Genomic DNA, 21,339 nt, shown 5'->3' with positions numbered 1-21,339 from the left:
GGACTGGACTGAGCACTCCAATGATGAAAAGTAATCAATATGTAGTTAGGTGGGCGGCCTCAGGGTATCCGATGGTGGTGTCCAAAAAAATTATTTCATCATCATCATCATTTATTTATATATCGCTGTCAAGATACACAGTGCTTTACTGCAGTTATAGCAAACAGGGAATAAATGGTGGATTACAAACAAGGATTACAGAGTACAATAGGGTTAGAAGGATATAGAGATTAGAGTTTACAAACTAAAGGTTAGGGTACAATTGAGACATTAGGATTATATAAACACTTGGTCATTTTTGATACAGCAATGATTAATTAAGGCACATCGAATAAGCCTCTTTAAACAGATGGGTCTTTAAGGAGCGCTTGAAAGTTTGGAAAGAAGGAGAAAGTCTGACAGCTTGTGGCAGAGAGTTCCAGAGAAAAGCAGGAGCCCGAGAGAAGTCTTGTAGACGGGAATGGGCAGAAGTGATCAGAGGAGAAGTGAGGCGAAGATCATAAGCAGAGCGTAGGTTTCGTGAAGGAGTGTATTTGGAGAATAGAGATGAAATATAGGGAGGGGTTTCATTATTAAGGGCCTTGAATGTGAGTGATTTGAATTTGATTCTAGAAGAGATTGTGAGCCAGTGAAGGGACATACATATGGGAGCAGCTGATGTTGAGCGGCGAGCTAGATGAATGAGTCTAGCGGCCGCGTTTAGTACTGATTGAAGTTGTGAAAGGTGACTTGTCTGGATACCTGTGAGGAGTAAGTTGCAGTAATCAAGGCAGGAGATGATGAGAGACTGAATCAGTGTTTTAGTTGATTCTGAACTGAGATAGGGTCGTATTCGAGCAATGTTGCGCAGTTGAATACGGCAAGATTTTGCAAGTGTTTGAATGTGTGGTGAAAAAGACAGATGAGAGTCTAAGATAACTCCTAGGCAGCGTGCCTGTGTGGTGGAATGAAAGGTGGTGTTGTTTACGGTGAGTGATATCTGAGGGACAGGGGAAGATCTTGGAGGAAATATAATGAGTTCTGTTTTAGAAAGGTTCAGTTTCAGGTGGCGCTGTAACATCCAGGAGGAGACAGCAGAGAGACAGTCTGTGACTTTGGAAAGGACAGAATTAGAAAGATCAGGAGTAGACAAGTAGAGTTGTGTTTCATCAGCATAAAGGTGATACTGAAGTCCAAATGACTGAATACGTTTTCCTAGTGAAGTTGTATAGAGCAAGAACAGCAGGGGGCCAAGAACAGAGCCTTGAGGAACTCCAACAGAGAGTGGGAAAGTAGTAGAAGTAGAGTTAGAGAAGGAAACTTTAAAGGAACGGTCAGACAGATAAGATGTAAACCATGAAAGAGCAGTGTCCCGAATGCCAGATGAGTGTAGAATGTCTAGGAAGAGTGTGTGGTCAACTGTGCATAATGTTAGTGCATCCCAAGGTCTGTAAAATACGCAGTTCACCAGTTAAGTGAGGCATGTATGTATACTTAAAATATAAGTTTAATACAATATCAGGAGTTTTGGGGGTAAGCCTGCAATGAAGTCCAGGCGTACACAGAGAGCCCAATAATATGTGACTGGACTGGTCGTAATTAAGTCCAGATCTGCGGGAAAGGCGGACAAGCCATCTCCCTATGTTATATTTCAATGGGGTATTTACGTCTCCCAAAATGACCTGCCTTAATGAAGCGTAAAAGTATTACCGACCAACAATGTCCAATAGCATCTCCACTGTGGCTCCATATGTTAGCGTATCCACTGCGGCTCTGTGTAAAATCCACAACAGGTAACAGTCTTTCCACAAAATAAAGTTTTCCAAGGAACGATCCAGACTGCAGGATTAACTGCTCAATTAGGTGTTTATTGTTCAACACAACATGTTTCGAGTCTCCAAAGGACTCTTTGTCAAGTGTATACAATGGATGTGAAACAACGTATAATATAGTGTTTAACAGGAAATGACATCAAAGCATTTAGCCCAACCTCCAAGTGGTAATCAAGTAAAGAGAAACAATGTCTCAAGGTAAAGATAAACTTCAGTTTGTAACATCGTGTTCAAATAACATTAAATAAAATAAAGTAAAATTCTTTTTCCAAAGGCTGAGGGCTTTTTTTCATTCAATTTTTATTCGTAGAAACCTTCAATTATCACCAATGTGCTGTGAAGAGAGTTAAATATTAGTACAAAAAAAGAGGATTAAAAACTTAGACCAATGGGCAAAAACTTGTTAGCACTGCCAACTACGGCCTACTAGCCCAATCTGTCTCGAATATAGCAGCAATTGACTCAGAGTCCTCTCGGACTTAAACAAATTCTACATGATAAGTAACTTAATTACTGTACGTTACCATAACTGGATTCTGAAACATTCTGAATGTGTGGCTAAGGGGTCAATATCTGGAAGAGAGGAGGCATAAAAATAGTGTTAGCATCGTTTCACAAGAAGCTTTTTATACTCCAAGATTCATTTAACCCTTTAGGGTTCACAGTGTTAAGCTTTCTAATCCAGTACATCTCTCTTTGAGATAGTCGCAATTTTAGATCCCCACCTCTTGGGGGTTATGTACAACCTCCAAAACTAGCCATTTTAGTTGGTTTACGTTATGACTCATAGCCGAGAAATGTCTAGCAACAGCTGTATCGGAATAAGTATCCTTTTTAAAATTCCTAATGTAGCCTCGATGCTCTTTGATGCGTGATTTAACTTGTCTCACTGTCTGGCCCACATATGCCATCCCACATGGGCATTTGAGCAGGTAGACCACGTTACAGGTGTCGCAGGTAGCATAATGTTTTAGGCGTATGGGGGTCCCATCACATGGATGATTGATCGTGTCCCCTTTAATAATGGATGTACAACATATGCAATTTAAGCATGCAAACGTACCCTTCTTTGGTTTTCCAATAAACCTTTGCGTACGTGGGCCCGGGGGGTTAACCTCTGATGGACATAAGATGTCCCTTAGGTTACATCCTCTTTTGTAACTGAAAAGGGGAGTATTAGGGACACATTTACCCAAAGTGGTATCCTGTTGGACAATAGGCCAGTATTTGCGTATGGTATTTTCTATAGAAAATACGCATCAAAGAGCATCGAGGCTACATTAGGAATTTTAAAAAGGATACTTATTCCGATACAGCTGTTGCTAGACATTTCTCGGCTATGAGTCATAACGTAAACCAACTAAAATGGCTAGTTTTGGAGGTTGTACATAACCCCCCAAGAGGTGGGGATCTAAAATTGCGACTATCTCAAAGAGAGATGTACTGGATTAGAAAGCTTAACACTGTGAACCCTAAAGGGTTAAATGAATCTTGGAGTATAAAAAGCTTCTTGTGAAACGATGCTAACACTATTTTTATGCCTCCTCTCTTCCAGATATTGACCCCTTAGCCACACATTCAGAATGTTTCAGAATCCAGTTATGGTAACGTACAGTAATTAAGTTACTTATCATGTAGAATTTGTTTAAGTCCGAGAGGACTCTGAGTCAATTGCTGCTATATTCGAGACAGATTGGGCTAGTAGGCCGTAGTTGGCAGTGCTAACAAGTTTTTGCCCATTGGTCTAAGTTTTTAATCCTCTTTTTTTGTACTAATATTTAACTCTCTTCACAGCACATTGGTGATAATTGAAGGTTTCTACGAATAAAAATTGAATGAAAAAAAGCCCTCAGCCTTTGGAAAAAGAATTTTACTTTATTTTATTTAATGTTATTTGAACACGATGTTACAAACTGAAGTTTATCTTTACCTTGAGACATTGTTTCTCTTTACTTGATTACCACTTGGAGGTTGGGCTAAATGCTTTGATGTCATTTCCTGTTAAACACTATATTATACGTTGTTTCACATCCATTGTATACACTTGACAAAGAGTCCTTTGGAGACTCGAAACATGTTGTGTTGAACAATAAACACCTAATTGAGCAGTTAATCCTGCAGTCTGGATCGTTCCTTGGAAAACTTTATTTTGTGGATTGATATAGTTGCACGTACGGCGGAGGTGCACCCCAAGGCTTCGATCGAAAGTTTGTTTGGCATTGGTTTAAGGTAACTAGCACCTCTCACTTATTAGGTAACAGTCTTTGTATAACAAACCTCCAGGAGGGGATCCCCGCATCCACCGCAGCCACTGCACCTCAACAGCCGTTTCGCCAAAACGTGTGGCTTTGTCTCAAGTTTGCTACCTTGCCAGTTTTTTAAAAACTAGGGCCTTTTTTGTGGACTGGGATTGTCCCAACAAATCCAGCTAATAGAGCTGCACTAACTGCAATTTAACATGCATTTAATATAAATATATATATATATATATAAATATAAGTGAACATTAATTTAGTAATTTAGTTCATTTTAGTTATATTGTAACTCTAAATGAGGGGCACCTATGAAATCCAGAGTGTCCAGATGAGCACACCTGTTCCAAAACCAATTTATTTAACACCCTTGTGAAGTGCAAAACAGAATCTATATACTATAGAAATACTTGGATGACTTGCTACAGGTTGTCTTAGCAGGAGAAACTTAGCAAAATATTGTGGCAATACCAGCAGCTTCACAATATACTGTGACAGAGCTGCCAATCAGAAATGTGCCATATTTTACTTAACATATTTTGGTTATGCAAGCCACTTTAAACACTCCAACATCCAATAACAAATAAAACAAACACCTGACTATATAAATACATAATTATAACAATTGCTGCACAATGTCATTGCATAGAAGCTAATTATTGAATGCCAGCATAAAAATGGATTATGATCATCAGGAATATAAAAGAAATAGAAAAACCTGTGACACCTGTGTAATGTGCCAGGAAGAGCTTGGATTCCTGAGTCTCTAAGGGAAAGAGGGCACAGCAACAGGCCTCAAATGGCAGTTCCATTTCCTATCGTTTTGTATGAGCCACTGTACGAGCTGCTGTGTTTTATCTGAGCCCAGCATGTGTTTCCTTTTCTTATCTGCTATTTAGATAGAATTGGCAGGTCCTGCCTCAGCTTGATGGTTTCATTTTTGTGGTCTCTGTTACACAAATTTCAGAGCTCTTATTGCGGCCTTTCTGCATTTTTAAAAGAATGTCCTATGTGCCTTACATACATGTAGCTGCTTGGGATTTATGTGCCATACTAGCTCCCTGTATTATTGGCATACTACTAGATACCTGTATTTTTGTAGAGAAAACGAAGATTAATTTCAGCAGTTCAGCTCCTACAAACACTAACTCCTTGACCACAGGCATCAAACAAAAATTAAAGTTTTGGATTTCAGTAGGCAGAATACAGACAATTTGTCAGAAGAGAAATAATGTGCAAAAAAATATTGGAATTAATCCAAGTCATTGTTTTGTATCGTTGGATACATATATGTATGGTATGAAGGGAGGCTGTGTAGTAGATATGCCACTAAAAAAAAAAAGTTTTCTCATCAAGCTGAATCTATTCCATTATGGGTATGCTTTTTTTATAAATCCATTTGCCCTCTGGCTCAACTAGCAGTTAGGCAGGTTGTATATAGACAATAGGTTGAACTTCATGGACATGAGTCTTTGTTAACCAAAGTTACTATGTAAAATGCCTCTCCATAGGAAATAACTGAAATCCCGGTGGTAAAACCTACATATTGCGAAGTTGCCTGAAGTCTCCTGCAGAGGCAACTTCGGGCGATTTTAGAACGAATCGATGCATGTTTTTTTCGCCAGCGATTTCTGTTATTTCCAATGGAGGGGCATTTTCAGAAGATTTGTCTCCTGCAGTCGCACTTTAATAATTGCAGCCTTGATAATTGCAGGTGACAAATTTCCCTGTCAACCACTGCCCTTAAACTTTAAAACACCGACACTCACTTTTGAGCTTGCATTATGTACTGAAAAATGGTTAAATCATCGTTTCTTTCACAAAACAGAAAACAGCAAATCTCCCCGTTGGCCACTGCCCTTAGGGTAATGGTAAGGCATTCCAGAGCACCACAGTAATCTCAAGCAAAACAGCATGAATGAAAACAAGTTGAGATAACAAAAAATTCCCATTAAGCTAATTTGGAAACTCATTGTTTTTGACACTACATGGTAATCTAAAAATACCCATGTGCCATTATCCTTAGTTATACTAGTAGGCCATTTATCAAAATTCGAATATGAGTATTTTTGTGTAGACTAAACTCATATTTTAGAAAATGTGAGTTTAGTCTACACTACTTTTTTTAAATGATCCGAAATAAAAAAACACAAACTAATAAAAAATGCAGAACAAATATGAATATGAAAATTTCAAAATGTTTGTGCAGGAAAACCTCTAATGGCTCAAATCAAAGTAAGAGGACAGCTCCCACTGACTTCTACATGACTGCACCAGCTTTTAGATGAAGACGTTTTATATTAGAGTTTTTCATGTTTTTTACACTTGGGGGATTATTTACTAAACTCAGATTTTTACTGGTTGGAGTTTTAAGGAGGAAAAACTATTTTTTCTTAGAAAAATAAACTCACATTTTTGTGAATAATTAAAGCCCGATGCTGTTAAAAGTCTGAATAAAAAAAGTACTCCATCTCAAACCTGCCAAGGTCCTGTAGAAGTCAATGGCAGATGTTTACAATTGGAAGATATCATTCACATTTTTTCATGTTTGAAACCTTGAAATTCAGCTCTTAAAGTTGTAGAGCTCCATTTTGTCGCCCCTGGTAACTAGTGGGGCACTGCCACCTGAGGTGAGTTACTCAACTTGCTTCATTTGCACAATGCCCCTGTATATCGGCCCCATAATCTTGTGACTTGTTCCACTGACCCACCCATACGGTAGTATGCCGATTTCTTTATAACGAGATTGGTATTATAGATCTCATTCAGAAATTAATCTAATAAGCCTACAAAGTGAGAGTAAATATTTTGATATCAAAATCTTGCTCTTTCTAAGCATGATGCATACATTTATATATACTAGGGTTTCTTCATACCACAGACTTTCATGTGATCTCAGCCCCACTGTCAGTATAATATATCCTATACACAGGGGTGCTTCGCCAATGAGGCGTGTTGAGGCTGTCGCCTCAGGTGGCAGCGCCCCACCAGGTACCAGGGGCAGAAAAAATGCTGCTCCTGGTACTTTAAGAGCGAATTTCCGGGGGAGGGGGGGCAGGCGGCGGAGGGGCCAGGATCACCCCTGCCTATACAAGTGTTCAGATCAGCACAGCGAAACTCAAATCCGCCAACTTCTGCTGCAAGTCCTGAGTACATCATCTGACATGTCCACTGTACTGCTTTGAATACTTGCATATAAGACAAACTGCTTACAGTCTGTGAAACTGAAGTCAGTATTGTGAAAGAGCACTCTAATTTCTAATATGTGTATTATTATTTCATTTATTTATACAGCACCAATATACAGTGTTGTATTTTACAAATGGCATGCAAATGGATGTATAGATAAAACAGATAGCAAAGGTCCTATATTATACAATTGCTACTTAGGAAATGTGTGGTTCTTTTACTTCCCTTTTAATGAGAAGTCTACTTAAAAAGCATAGGCTTTCAATTACAAAAAATGTATACTCGAGTTTCCTCATTGCTGACAGTCAACTATCTTCAAATATCCAAGCACAGAATTTGAAAGCTAAAAAATGGTAACACGAGTTCACCTAATAAAACGCATAATCCACAAATGCACAAAATACATAGATTATTATCATTTATATTGTGTTAACAGATTTCACAATGCTTTACAGAAAATATCCATCACAACCTTTGTGATGGATATTTTAAAACAACACCAGGTCAACCTTGCTGTTACTTTACAGGTGTTATGTTAAATCATACTATCCATGTATTAGACATGTTAAAAATTATAGCAATATACAGTGTAATCTAAAATGTTATTTGTACTGAGAGAAAGGATTATGAAATACAGAGAGATGAGTAGGAAAACTTACCACATTGCTGGTTTCTAGTCTCCACTGTATACTTGCTTCTGCTTCTCACAGTGCAGCACCAAGCATTTGCTTGCACAGCACATGGTAACTGCAAGTGCAGAGGCAGGAATGCAATCTCACAACTTGAACCTTAGTATTCTAAGTCACAGACAAACCATTCTCAAAACAAAGCAGACTTTGTTAAGAAACCTATTAAAGTAGGCAGAGCGGGGGGGGGGGAGATAATACCCTGCCTTGGTTTATGCATTGGTTTAAGACTACAGTTGCAATCTGCAATCCAAAGGCCCACAATTCCAATCTCTGACTAGTTTCTTTTTCCAAAATCTCTTTTTTCAAAATGTCCCTAGACTATGAACATAAGGGTGATGTGCTATCCTCACCCTGTTGCTGACCAAAATAATTCCAATGTCCACTGACAGCCACTTCCCATTCACTTTTTGACACAGATTTGAGAAAAGCTGTAATCAAAACGGCTCCTGTGCTATTTCAAATGTGCCTCAGTGGAGAAAACAGCAATTAGTTTTAAACAAATTTACAGCTCTTGTGAGGATCAGTTGGCTTCTGTAGGTTTCCCAGCTATGGGTGGAGAGGCAATTGGCAGGCAGGTAGAGGAACCCCATGGACATCTATGCTGATGTCTCTGATAATCATTATGGGAATCTCTGAGAATGAACTGCAGCCTTAAAACTTAAATCGGTTTACCAACCAGCAAGTGTTGTAAGGGTGATCCTTTGTTTTACATAGTGAGACACAGTACAGTGTCCAGTGGCGAAGCTAGATTTTACTGGACACCACACCAATTTCAGTTTAGGGCCTCAAAACTTTGGTTTGGTTTTGACTGTTTCTACCACTATATATTGAAATTTCTAATTAATATGGGCTTTACTGGGCCCTCTATAGTGTAACAATGAAGTCAAAAAAGAAAAATCAATAGAACAGATACTTCATTGACAAGACCAAAGTGGCCAATAGCATAGAAGCACTTACAAGACATGATAAAGTGGAAAAAATATATTTAAGGTCAACATTTAGGTTCTGTTACAGCTGGTGCACTATTTGTATGTTTTTCTTGTGTGTCTCTAGGTTTCTTAAGGCAAAGGGCAGACAGGCAGATTCAGGGAGATTTAGTCACCTGACAACTAATCACCTTCTTCCTGCCTTCCGCCTGCTTGAATGAGAAAATACCAGTGTGCACTTGCGGCGCTTTGATTTCCTAAATCCTCTGCAAGAAGATAAGCACACTATCTTGTGTATATAATAGTGTTTTACTTTCAATCACTGGGCATTACAGTGCTCGGCACCTAAAGCAAGCCACCCCACGAGTGTCATCACTCATTAGCAATCCCTCCTACCCCACACGCACATGCAGTGACATCACTTGTATCCATTCCCTCACTTCACTGTCAGAACAAAAGCCACATCCAAAGAGCTTCCAGAATGCCAGCTATTATTCTTACCAATGGCTTGATCTATGGGTAAGCGGACAGAACCATGGTTGTACCTAGTTCCCCCACCACCTCCACCACTGTTGAGCCCTAGCGACATGCCTCTTCTGCTCCCTGTATGTGTCATACTTTGGTATTTGTTCTGGGGGTTTGTTAGCAATTGAAAATTATTGTTAGTGGCCCCTAAGGTGTTTAATCATATGCTGGGGTACTGTATTATACACAGGGGAGGAGGAGGCATATGGATTTATGGGTATGTCTTATATGACTTAGCTTTTTTCACATATGAGTGACATCTTTGCCAGGGCAGGCACAAGGTAGTTCGGCTCCCTTGGCAAGAGCTTCAATCAGTGTCCCCCTGTCCTACATTACCATTTCCCTCCTTACCATGATGGTTTTTAAATAAAGAGAGCAAGAAAGTGTACAAAATTGTTTCATTTATATTACTGCCCCCTGTACCTGTACCAGCAAGCCCAGCAGCCATCCATAATACACCCTGCCCATACCTGTGCAAGCAAGCTCAGCAGCCATTCATCATACAGCCCTCCTGCAGCCACCATATTGCCCCCAATCTTTACCTGTGCCAGCAGCAGCCAAAAATAAATCTGATCATATTGCCCCCAAGTATTTATGTACCTGTGCCAGCGCCCAGCAGCAACAGCAAACATATGGCCCCAAAATCTGTACCTGGCTGTGCCAGCAGGAAGCTTCACACTTTACAGTAATAGAAAGAATGTCTTCAGTTCAGTGCAACTGTGCAGGGCTGAGAGCAGCGAGAGCCACACCAAGCAGGCCGCCAGCTCTCTGCCTCTCTCTGTCACCCAACCACATCAGTGACGCGTGTATGCACATCGCGATGCACCGCACAAAGGAGCTATTACTTGCCGGCAAGAGGGATAAGGTGAAGAAGATGGATTCCACCCAACTGGGTGACCAGGATTACTGAAACAAATTATTAAATAATTGCTTGAAAAAAAACGAAAAAATTAAAAAACGAAAAAAAATCCCTTTAAAAGTGCACCCCTCAATGATGGCTCCCTAGAGAGCGGCCTACTCTGCCTACCCCTAGTTCCGGCCCTGATCCCTGCAGTGAGCACCAACTATTTGGTTTTTTGGTGTGCTATTAATGTGGACATGGTCTTGTGGTAACATGGGTGTGTCTTAAAGTGGGTGTGGTCTAAAAACAGGGAGTGGCTAAACTGTCTTCAGTTATCGGCCCTCCACTATGTAGATTAGAAAAATTCCGGCCCTCGGTACCATAGAAATTGGACAGCACTGCCCTAGACTATTAAAAGTTGTATGGTACAAGCAAACATGACATTCAAAATTCTGCTATCTACATTACCCTGAACTAAATGCCAGGGCCTGTTAAATACACATTATCAATACGGTACGATGGCAATTTTAACTATTAAATAAATACATTTTCACAGAGAACTGCTTCTTGTCACCCGCAGCAAGAGTGATTGCTTAAAATGTTTGCTTTTTCTTCAAAAGGCAGTGTTGCATGGTCAGACACTGAATTGTTTCACCACATGAGAAACTATTCTCAGAATTTGCAGAGTATGTTTCTGCCCAGTAGTTGTGCACACCTTTATTTGTAAAGTCCTCCAGAGAGAGGGGGGGGGGATTTTAACTTCCAGATTGCAGAATTTCTATTTTTTGTGTATTGTATCTTCATGTAACAAAATCTTCATTTATTGTGCAATATACAATCATTTAAGATAAGCACTAGTCTTATAATTATGTCACTGTGTTTTGTATTGAATGCAACATTTGCCCCCTTTATCAATCATTTTATTCTGTATTTACAATATAACTATATTTAGAAATATTCACTATGGGCCCTATTAGCGAAGACTACAAAGTGCAAAAAAGTAAATACTCTGATATCCTGCGGTGTTTTTCCCAGTATTTCAGCATCATTCCTGGAGCTGTCAACCTCCAAAATGTTTATACATGGGGTAGAGTGCAGTGTGTGTAGCACGCTGGCAAAAATGTTTTCAACCCGGAAGTGATGTTGGTGGAACGGCGCGCAACCAAGGACGCGCGTGCGTAATCGTGCGCAACCGAGGACGCGTGTGCGTAATCGTGCGTAAACGAGGACGTGCGTGCGTAAACTAGGACGCGTGTGCGTAATCGTGCGCAACCGAGGACGCGTGTGCGTAATCGTGCGTAAACGAGGACGCGCGTGCGTAAACTAGGACGCGTGTGCGTAATCGTGCGTAAACGAGGACGCGCGTGCGTTGTCGTGCGCAAAGCTGCTTCCAATCCTTTACAGTTCAGGGTTCCCTTGTACCTTGACAAGCTGCACCTTTATGCCTTGATAAGTAATAGTTGCAACAGAAATACTGAATGCAGACAATGGACCAGCTAAATGTACATTAGGTCTCTTGTTTTGGGAGTCTCTGGCTAAAAATGTCCATTCCTACTGTCTTCATTGAATGTTATACATTAATAGTTTTACATGAAGCCAAGGGTAGTTGTATACTAGCTAGGGACATTGTCTGATGGCACTGGGGGTTTAAAGAAAAATGTCTAGTAATGGAATTACAGTATACATGCATAGTTTCAGCAGTAGTCATTTCTAAAGAACATACTATGATAGCAAAGGTATTTCCATGTGCATCAGTTAACTGGAATTCTTCACAGTGATTTAAATTACAATTGATGTATAAGTACATAGATTATTGTAGGAACTCAACATTATTTCTCTGTACATGGTAGATACTTTATTGCTTGACAAATATGGTACTCCTAGGCAGCAATAATAAATTCATAGAGCAAATTTACTAAAGGGGCAGTGACTAACGCTAGCGAAAATTTGCCAGCGTGACGTTATTTTGTTACTTCGCCGATTTACTAACGGTTGCTGGCATAACTTCGCTAGTGAAAGAGATGGACTCTAGCGGTATTTCACTCCCTTACGCCTGGCGAATTTGCGCTCTGACGAATGGACGTAACTACGCAAATGCACTAAGATCTGGATTTTACTGAACGTTACCTCTTGCGCCAGACTTGCCTTCTCCACCTCAGACCAGGCAAAGTGCAACAGAGTAGATAGGACTTCCTCAAAAAATAGTTGAACAAGTCCCAAAAAACACTGACGACTTTTCATTTTTCAGGGCTGCAAAAAGATCGTAAATTTTTTCTGGGGTACCCACCTACCCCCCTTCATTTCCTAACATATGGCACATTAACTATATACTGGGCTCATGTGTAGGGCAATATAACAACTTTATTTTATTTTATTAAGGTTTCCCGGGCTTGTGTAGCATAATGTATTAGCTGCAACATATACGTTGTATATTAATGAGCGAAGCCTAGCAGGCGAAGTTAGTGAATTTGCCCCATAATCTTTATAAATATCTCACACATAATAATATCCATAATGTTACTGGTTTTGCTTCTGTTTGTAAGGTAATATTTGGTTTGTCTAGCTCAATAGACAATAGATGGCAGGATTGTATTGAATTAGAATGGCAAGATATTAAAGGGGGCATCCATCCAAACACTTTTTGTTTGTTTAATGAAAGAACATGCAGTTCTAAAGCATTTTCTAATATGCACTATTTTAATATGTTCAATATTGTTAAAATTGTTTGTATATGAACAATGGCAACTGAAAGCTGTTTCTGTCTGTCCTTTGCTATTCATTTTCTGTTTGCCAGACGACAGAAACAATTAATCCCAAATCAACTCTCCTCCTCCAACTCTCCTCCTGTTCCCACATTGCTTTGCAATTATTCTCCTTGTTTGCAGGTCTGGACAAGGAGAAGTTTAATCAATATGGGGTGGAATATTGTAGGCACCCTTCAGTGATTATAATCATTAACAAGGAAAAACTTCAAATGATGTTACATTTAAAAAAATACTATAAAATCATTGGACATTTTTTAATGTATACCGTAATGCTTCTTAGAATTAAATTAAAGGAACATTTTAAGAGTGAAAGAATGGCAAAATAAGAGGGTAATTACAACCTGGAAGGAAATGGCAGCATTCCATCCTAGTTGTCTAATAAGACAGACATCCAAACTCACTAGCAGAATACTTCCCTGAAATGCCAAGGTAGGGACGCTGGAGAGAGAAATGTTTAGCTAAAGGCAAACATTGAACTTCATGAACTTCTGTAAATTTTTCACCTTTACTTGGTTTAGGACTTTGTAACTATATAAGGCTGATGAGGTAAATGGTAAAGGGAATGATAAGGGAAGAGTGAGCTGCACAAAAAAAGATAGTAGGACCTGACCAGAAGTGGTTACATGTATGGATCAGCAATGGAGTACAATCCAGTTCCCCATGCACAACTCTAAGAAAAAAGTGGGGTTTACCTTGACTTGATTTGGTATTGTGGTTTGCCAATTTTATGCTCATAACTAAAAACCCCTGTCTTTATAAATACAATACGTTCACTAGCAGAGATACAAAATGACTAGTGATACAGGAGACCAGGGAAATTGCATTGATCAAACGCCTCTCTTTTGTATGTTTGTAGCTTATTTGGCAAGATTGGTTGTATGTCCATTATACCTATATATTTTTACCTAGCCTTGGCGTGCTCCCCCAACCTTCCCTTTTTGTTAATGTCTACATTGAGAATATAATACAGCACAGTATAATTTATTTCATTTTGAATACATTTCATACAGACTTAAATAATAGTAAATGCCAGGGTAAAAAAAGCATGTGAAATGTAGGAAAGGCAATGTCATGCAAGGGCCAGTTTCCTATAACAATGAAAGGAAAAGATAAGGCATAGTGAACATTGCTGTATTGCTTTAACAGTTTGACCTTTCAGAGCTGACAAACAGAATTATTAACTTTTCTACATATTTATTTTGTCTTACTCATAACTGGACGCGTTCAAGTATTTTCCTGTATAAATAAATAGCTAGATTAGTAATTTAGTAATTATTCACTGGCATTTCTGGAAACAAGTCTGCTAAACCAATCCTTTCATTGCAGGTGATAGCTTTACTTTACCCAGTATAGATGTGTTTACCTTTAACTCCACATAAGTGTCACTTATTAAAGGCATTGATTATACTAATTTGTGTATAGTGCCAGAGAATATCTGTGCATTTTAGTGGCTTTTATGTTCCCCTTTAGACTCTCTTTATAATCTAATGGTACAGCTACATTATCCTTACTGTTTAATTATATCTAAGGACTGTACCAGTAAGGCTGAGCACATTTTGAACAAACTGACACCTACAGCACACACTGATTATTCACCCCAAAGAAGGCGTGGTATGCATTTGGTAGAAGTTTTTTTGCCCACGATTGTGTATAACTATACATTTCTATTACTTACTGAGCACCACAGTGCCCTTATGTGAACATATGTTGCAGGGAATTATTAGAATTTAAAACTTAAAAAACCATCATTCAATATTAATATTGAATTAATATTGAATTTAAAGTTATCACGTGCCCAATCCATGTTTAGTTAAAGGGGTTGTTCACCTTTATGTTAACTGTTAGTATGATGTAGATAGTAATATTTCCAGACAATTTGAAATTGGCTTTAATTTTTTATTATTTGTGGTTTTTGAGTAATTTAGCTTTTTATTCAGCAGGTCCTCAGTTTGCAATTTACCCTAGCAACCATTAATTGATTTGAATAAGATACATGAATATGAATAGGAGAGGGCCTGAATAGAAAGATGAGTAATAAAAAGTAGTAATATCAATACATTTGTTGCCGTACAGAACATTTGTTTTTAGATATGGTCAGTGATTCTCATTTGAAACCTGTAGAGAATCGGAAGAAGAAGGCAAATCATTAATAACATATAAAAAAAAAAATCAATAATGCAGACCAATTGAAGAGTTGCTTATAATTGGTGACTCTATAACATACTAAAAGTTAACTTAAAGGTGAACTACCCCTTTACCTTAATCTTCTGCATAATAATTGGTAATTAGTCTTACATTTGGAATGGCAATAGGTGTTGTAGGTCTAGAAAATGATAGAGGGTATGTGCTTTCCGTTCTCCCAGCATCTGTGTAAACTGGCATAGCTATATAACATTTCATTTCCTTTCCACTCTTTATTCTTTATAAAGGTAAACAACGAGTGAGACACTGACAGATTACCTCTTAAATATGTACTTATAACCTGCCCTACAGGCGAAGATAAGGAATGTCAGAATTACAAAAAGGGATTTGGAGAATAAGGGAGGGGGAGTATGTATAACGCAAACTAACCCATCAGTCCTTTATAATATGTCACATTCCACTCTTGTTACATTTACCCATTCATTAGAGTTTATGGATACCTGCTATCCCGTGGGGTTTTGATTCTAGAACATGGTTTAGAATCTGAAGCTCAGTTACAAACTGGAGGTTAAGTACAAATAAAAAAATGGTACATATTCCAGAATACAGTGAATATAGAACAGTAAAGAATGGGAAATTTGTCTCATCAAGCCCCAAATTGCTGAATCTCACATGAGAATGTGATCTTTGCTTATATGACATTCCAACTAATTTTGTACTGGAGAGTCTTGTTTGACTGATCTCCTACCTGCTCATATGCTCACTCTGCATTGGGGAACCTTAAAGGAACAGTAACACCAAAAAATTAAAGTGAAAATATAATGTACTGTTGCCCTGTACTGGTACAATTGGTGTGTTTGCTTCAGAAACTGAACTATAGTTTATATAAACAAGCTGCTGTGTAGCCATGTGGGCAGCCATTCAAAGTTAAAAAGGTGAAAAGGCACAGGATACACAGCAGATAACAGCTAAGCTCTGTAGCATATAATGGGATTCATCATCATCATCTTATCTATTGAGTATCATGTGCTTAAGTGTAGTGGCACACTGAAAATTAGTTACCCGCAATTTTTTTAGACACAGCTGGGGGCAATCTCCAGAAAATGCCTCTCCATTGTCGGTAATTGATATCGCTGGCGTTATGTCCAACGTATCGCTAAATCACCTGAAGTTTCCCCCGGAGGCAAATTCGGGCCATTTAACGATAAATTGGACATACTGCCAGTAATATTGAGAGCAGATCCACAAATATGGGCATAATTTGTCACGTTACATATTTTAGGAATAAGTGACACATTATAAGGTTCCACCTGGAACTAGAGCTTTCAAGTGGTAAACTGCATACTGTTAAAAGGATACCTTCTGTACCTTAATTTTTTATATTTTGTTTTTGTATATTTTTTTTTATTATTTGCTTAATTTTCTCCATCCTTCTGTGAATGTATTAGTTGCTCAGCTTGCAGTTTTAGCTGCTACAGGTTTGCTTTTCCATACTAGTCAGACAGTACCTTGCATATTATTACTGGGCCCCACAGCAAATCATTTTTCATGCCCCCAAAATGTCTAGAGGTTGACCTGTTTTACCAATACACTATTTCTTTATTTTAAATATTATATGAATTAGGGCCTCATGGGGCCCCTATACCTTTTGGGCCACCCCTGCAGCCGTAGGGTCTGCCTCCTCTGTAGTTACGCCCCTGTGTTGCTACTCTGCAAAAGTGCATTTGTGCTGCCTATTCTATTCTAAATGATGTACAAGCAGGCCGGAATTTGTGGTGAGGCCACAAAGGCCCGGGCCTAGGGCGGCAAAATTTCAGGGGTCGGCATGCGGCCCAGCTGTATACAAAGAGGCAAAGGGGAGCCGCTGCTCCTCAGTGAACCGGCACGTTGCTTGCACACTGGCCCGTCGCTCACACGTTCGCAGGCGGGTGGTGCATCTAACCGGGCGTGCAATAGCACTTGGCGGCCTTGGGGCAGCTCCTCAGTGAACCTATGCGTTGCTCGTACGTTCGCATGGGGCGGTGCGCCAATCTGGGCAGGCACTAGGACCTTGCAGCCTCGGGGTGCCAGATGAGTAAATCCACTCCTGTGTACAAGTGTACCTACTAAAGCAGGGAAAACTTAGAGCTCCCGCCACATTCTAGATTCCAATGTTCCCTTCTAATTCTTTCTCGGTTATGTGCGCAAAAAAAGTCAAAATTCACAAAATTCAGCATAAGGCACAACTCTGTGTGAACGTTTTGACATTGGTCACAATTATGCCAGACGCAACACTTCCCAGCAGCCACAATAATGTTGAATTCTGAGGTAAAAAACATGGCACATTGCAGCCAAAATTGCTCTTTGCATGCTGCACTTGCTTATTTCATTGTCTCACAACCTGCTTTTTAGCCCTGAGCATATTTTCTGGATATCTACATTCCAAATAAATTGTATTAAATTATTAATAATTATTCACCTTATCAGTCTGGGAATGATCCAGTGATGTGTGAGAACTTATGTGACCTGAAGTAGCGCCACTAAAGCTTTTTCTACATATCTCTATGTGTAAATTAGTTGCATACCTACTAGTAACCACATGGTGCATACCTTTTTTAACACAGGAGGAGATATCGCTGTCCCTTTGGTAGGATGTCTTATCTCATTTCTACTTTTTACAATATGTTATAAATTCTTTCCCTTTTGAAAACTTTACATATATACATATATATATATATATATATATATATATATATATATATATATATATATATATATATATATATATATATATATATATAATCCAATGAATGGACCCGCACTCGTTCATATTCAGTGAAATAAATGTGTCTTTATTCACAGGTTCATTTCCAACGTTTCGGTCCTCTCTGGGACCTTTTTCAAGATCCTTGAAAAAGGTCCCAGAGAGGACCGAAACGTTGGAAATGAACCTGTGAATAAAGACACATTTATTTCACTGAATATGAACGAGTGCGGGTCCATTCATTGGATTGTATTATCAAACATTGACCAACGCACCACCATCGATTGAATTATATCCGGGAGGAGTGCGTTCACTTCACTATGTATATATACTGTATATACACATATATATATATACTTCTTATATTATATATATATATATATATATATATATATATATTCTATATATCATATAGATTTTAGTTTAATAATTTTAGGCAGAATCAGTAATATTCTGATTTGTTAAGAACTTGTACTTTTTTTGTAGATCATTTCTATATTAATACCCTGTCTTTAACTCGACACAAACAGTGGGTGTGAGTGTAAGACGTCACACTTAACAGCTGCAATTATTTGCCTTATACATCCCTTCTGTTCTGTTTGTTTGCTTTTCTCACATCTATATAACAAAAGCGAAAATATAGTCTTAGTTTTCAATCCCTGATCACTGGTATTCTAACTTTATATTTTAAGCTTGTTTTATATGATGGAATCACAGTGTCCCCTAGTGTTGAGGGTTAGAACACCATGCATTGTTTTGGCAGCAATTACAAACATACAGATCAGACTAAGACATAAATGGTCAGATTTACTAAAATTCAAAATGGTCTTGGAAAATATACCACTATCAAGATAGTGGGGCAAATTTAATAACATACAGTAGTTATTAAATTGCACAATTGATGAACGCAACCAGTAAGGAATTTGTTTTCATCTATCTACTACAAGAAAACAAAAGCAAAAGCAATTTGCAGTGGTAGCAAACCCATGGTCCACACCATTAATGTATGCTCCTGGCTACTTACTCTGCTGTGTAGTTCTGCATTTCTGGAGATGACCTGTCAAACTGCTACACTAAAGGAGGTGAGCAGATGCAGTAGAAAGAGGCTCATGGTTCCACTGCACAATTTTTTTTTAAAAAAAGCATGGCTTTACTTATCCTTTAAATTAAAATTCCTGTTTCCAAACTCTAAATAAAATGCAATCTAAAACTGTTCTAGTGACTCTGTCCCACGTCTCACTATAGGTACACTAGAGAATTGTTTTTTTTGTTTTTTTTTCATGTAGTAGTCAAATTATCTGATATACTACATGCAAAGGAGGCCATCATTTTGTGAAGAGTGGTATTTGTCCCTTGGTCTCCATTTATACAGCACCTTACTGAAGAAATAATTACTGGAGGAATAACCTGTGTATCTTAAAAAAAAGACAGATGCAATGCCTTGTTTGAGCAACTTGAGGCAACTTCAAGCGATTTTGGTAGACTAAAGTTATACATGCTATGAGCACTTCATGTTCCCCCATACACCCTCTTCTCTAATACTAGTGTATATTAAAAGGCAGTAACTCATTATTTTATGCCCTCTTCTTTATGTAGTTTTTTTTTTACTTTTTGATTAAACAAAAGGTTAAATGAGAACAGTATCTGATAAAAACTTCTAGGTGAAAGAGATGTTTCACAGCACTTGCTAGAACCAGATAACATGTCAATCAAACCTTTTCTGTGATTCTGTTAATAGGCCTTTAAATGGATAGTAACTTCAACTTGTCGCTAGGAATATGTTCCAACTGACTGGTAAGCCTCATGCACCTGGTATAACAAGTGTGCATTTGTGAGAGTGTTCATTAGTCTGGACTTTTATAAAACAGGTGCTAGGCTACATTTTACAGTTTGTGGGATACCACAACATCGTGAAAGAGGGACCAGTAGCATTTTGTGTGCAAGTATGAAGAATGGAAGCCATTGAAAGTCTCAAGCACAGCTGTGGCTCTTATCAGTCACTGAAGTGAACAGTAAGTGCAAAGTAATGTATCATCACAGTGCAAACTACATGTGGCTAGGGTTGCCACCTTTTCTGGAAAAAAATACCGGCCGTCCTATATTTTTATGGTTTTTCCCTATAAATAACATTGACATTAAGCAACATTTTTACAGTGCCAGGCTGGTAATATACCGGCCAGGTGGCACTATTGATTTTTATGTTTGCAAGATGAGGACACAAGACTTCTTTAAAAGATCTGTCTCCTTATAAAGGGTATTGTTTAGATTGTGGCAACAGGGCTGTTGCACACTCTGACCACATCACAGATATGTTCAGTACTTTATGAAAGATATGTTATGTGGGTGATATGTGGAAATGCTAAAAATCATGACATTCCCATGCATTCTTGAACTCCTTCAGTGATAAATCGGCTTGCAACTATCACTGTGTAGGGGTTATTGTTTATTTGCACATATTAATAAAGAGCCATTAACACCAAAATTTAAGAGAAATGTAAAACTTTAAAACACATTCATGTAAAAATGCTCAAAGGGTTATTCTAAGCGCTTATGAAATTTACATTAATATTCTTGTCTTTAATTCCAAGATATTGCCATATGCACTGTGAAAATAAGGAATTTTGTACCAACAGTGCCACCTACTGGTCAGTTTCCCAACAGGCGAGAAACTGATATTAGACATGAGAAAGAACATCTTAGGTTTCTTTCCTAAAACAGCAAAACCAGAATTGTCCTCTTTCTTTATTGTATTCTTGCCCTGCTCTGATAGAAAGTATGTAATAAGTAAGCCAAGGGAGTTTTCTTTCAAGTTGCAATAGAGCAGTAGGGCCCACTTTAAAACAGCAGATAATAGATAAGATGTTCAGAATTTAATGGTTTTAGTAATGAAGGTTGATGGCACACACATATTTCAGCCAGTAGAGAAGCATGAAAATTTGCCCCAACAATGTGCCAACTGATATAGGAGAAACCCTGGAGCTACCGCCGCCTTAGGTCTAAGGTTCCCAGAGACCTCCATCACTGGACACAGCAAACTTTCACCAAAATAATTGGGCACAGATATAATTTTGACGCAAAGTAGCAGAAATGATGACATTATTATGACATTACAGTGTAATTTCAGTGTAGTTGATAAAAATTCACTCTGCCTGTGCGAGTTTTAACAGATTGACTGCAATTAGGTAAAGCACATTGCCATGTTATGGTCACAGTTACACTGAATTTATGAGGAAAATGTGGCATTGTAATAAAAAAAACCATTGTGACTTGAGCCTAAAATTGCACTTTGTGCACTGTGGCTGTAGCTGTAGTAAAGTAAATATTTTATGGTGTTACAAGTCCTATAGTAAAACATACCACAGAAAACAATAAACTGCATAAAGCTTATACTATCTGAAAAAGGTGAGAACAATATTCTGTGAGGAAAAAATATATTTTCATATATTATAAGATACA

The 21,339-nt window shown here is 38.4% G+C and overlaps 1 protein-coding gene across 2 annotated transcripts in view; it reads right to left on the bottom strand.

Moving 5' to 3' along the window:
- Positions 1–7,931, bottom strand: part of LOC121393289 (adhesion G-protein coupled receptor G1-like) — a 60,040-nt gene extending 52,109 nt beyond the window's left edge. The window contains exon 1 of one of the 2 annotated variants that reach the window (XM_041561250.1): positions 7,912–7,931. In XM_041561250.1, the coding sequence (XP_041417184.1) occupies positions 7,912–7,916 (5 nt within the window). In that variant the 5' untranslated portion in view covers positions 7,917–7,931. Of the gene's footprint in view, positions 1–4,790; positions 4,881–7,911 lie in introns of those variants that run through there. The other variant, XM_041561253.1, reaches the window with a different exon arrangement.
- Positions 7,932–21,339: the final 13,408 nt, after the last annotated feature.

This window comes from Xenopus laevis, chromosome 4S (genome assembly GCF_017654675.1).
Source record: "Xenopus laevis strain J_2021 chromosome 4S, Xenopus_laevis_v10.1, whole genome shotgun sequence".
Lineage (NCBI taxonomy): Eukaryota > Metazoa > Chordata > Amphibia > Anura > Pipidae > Xenopus > Xenopus laevis.
The sequence above is the reverse complement of the archived record's forward strand: the minus strand, read 5'-3'. Positions and strand labels throughout refer to the sequence as shown.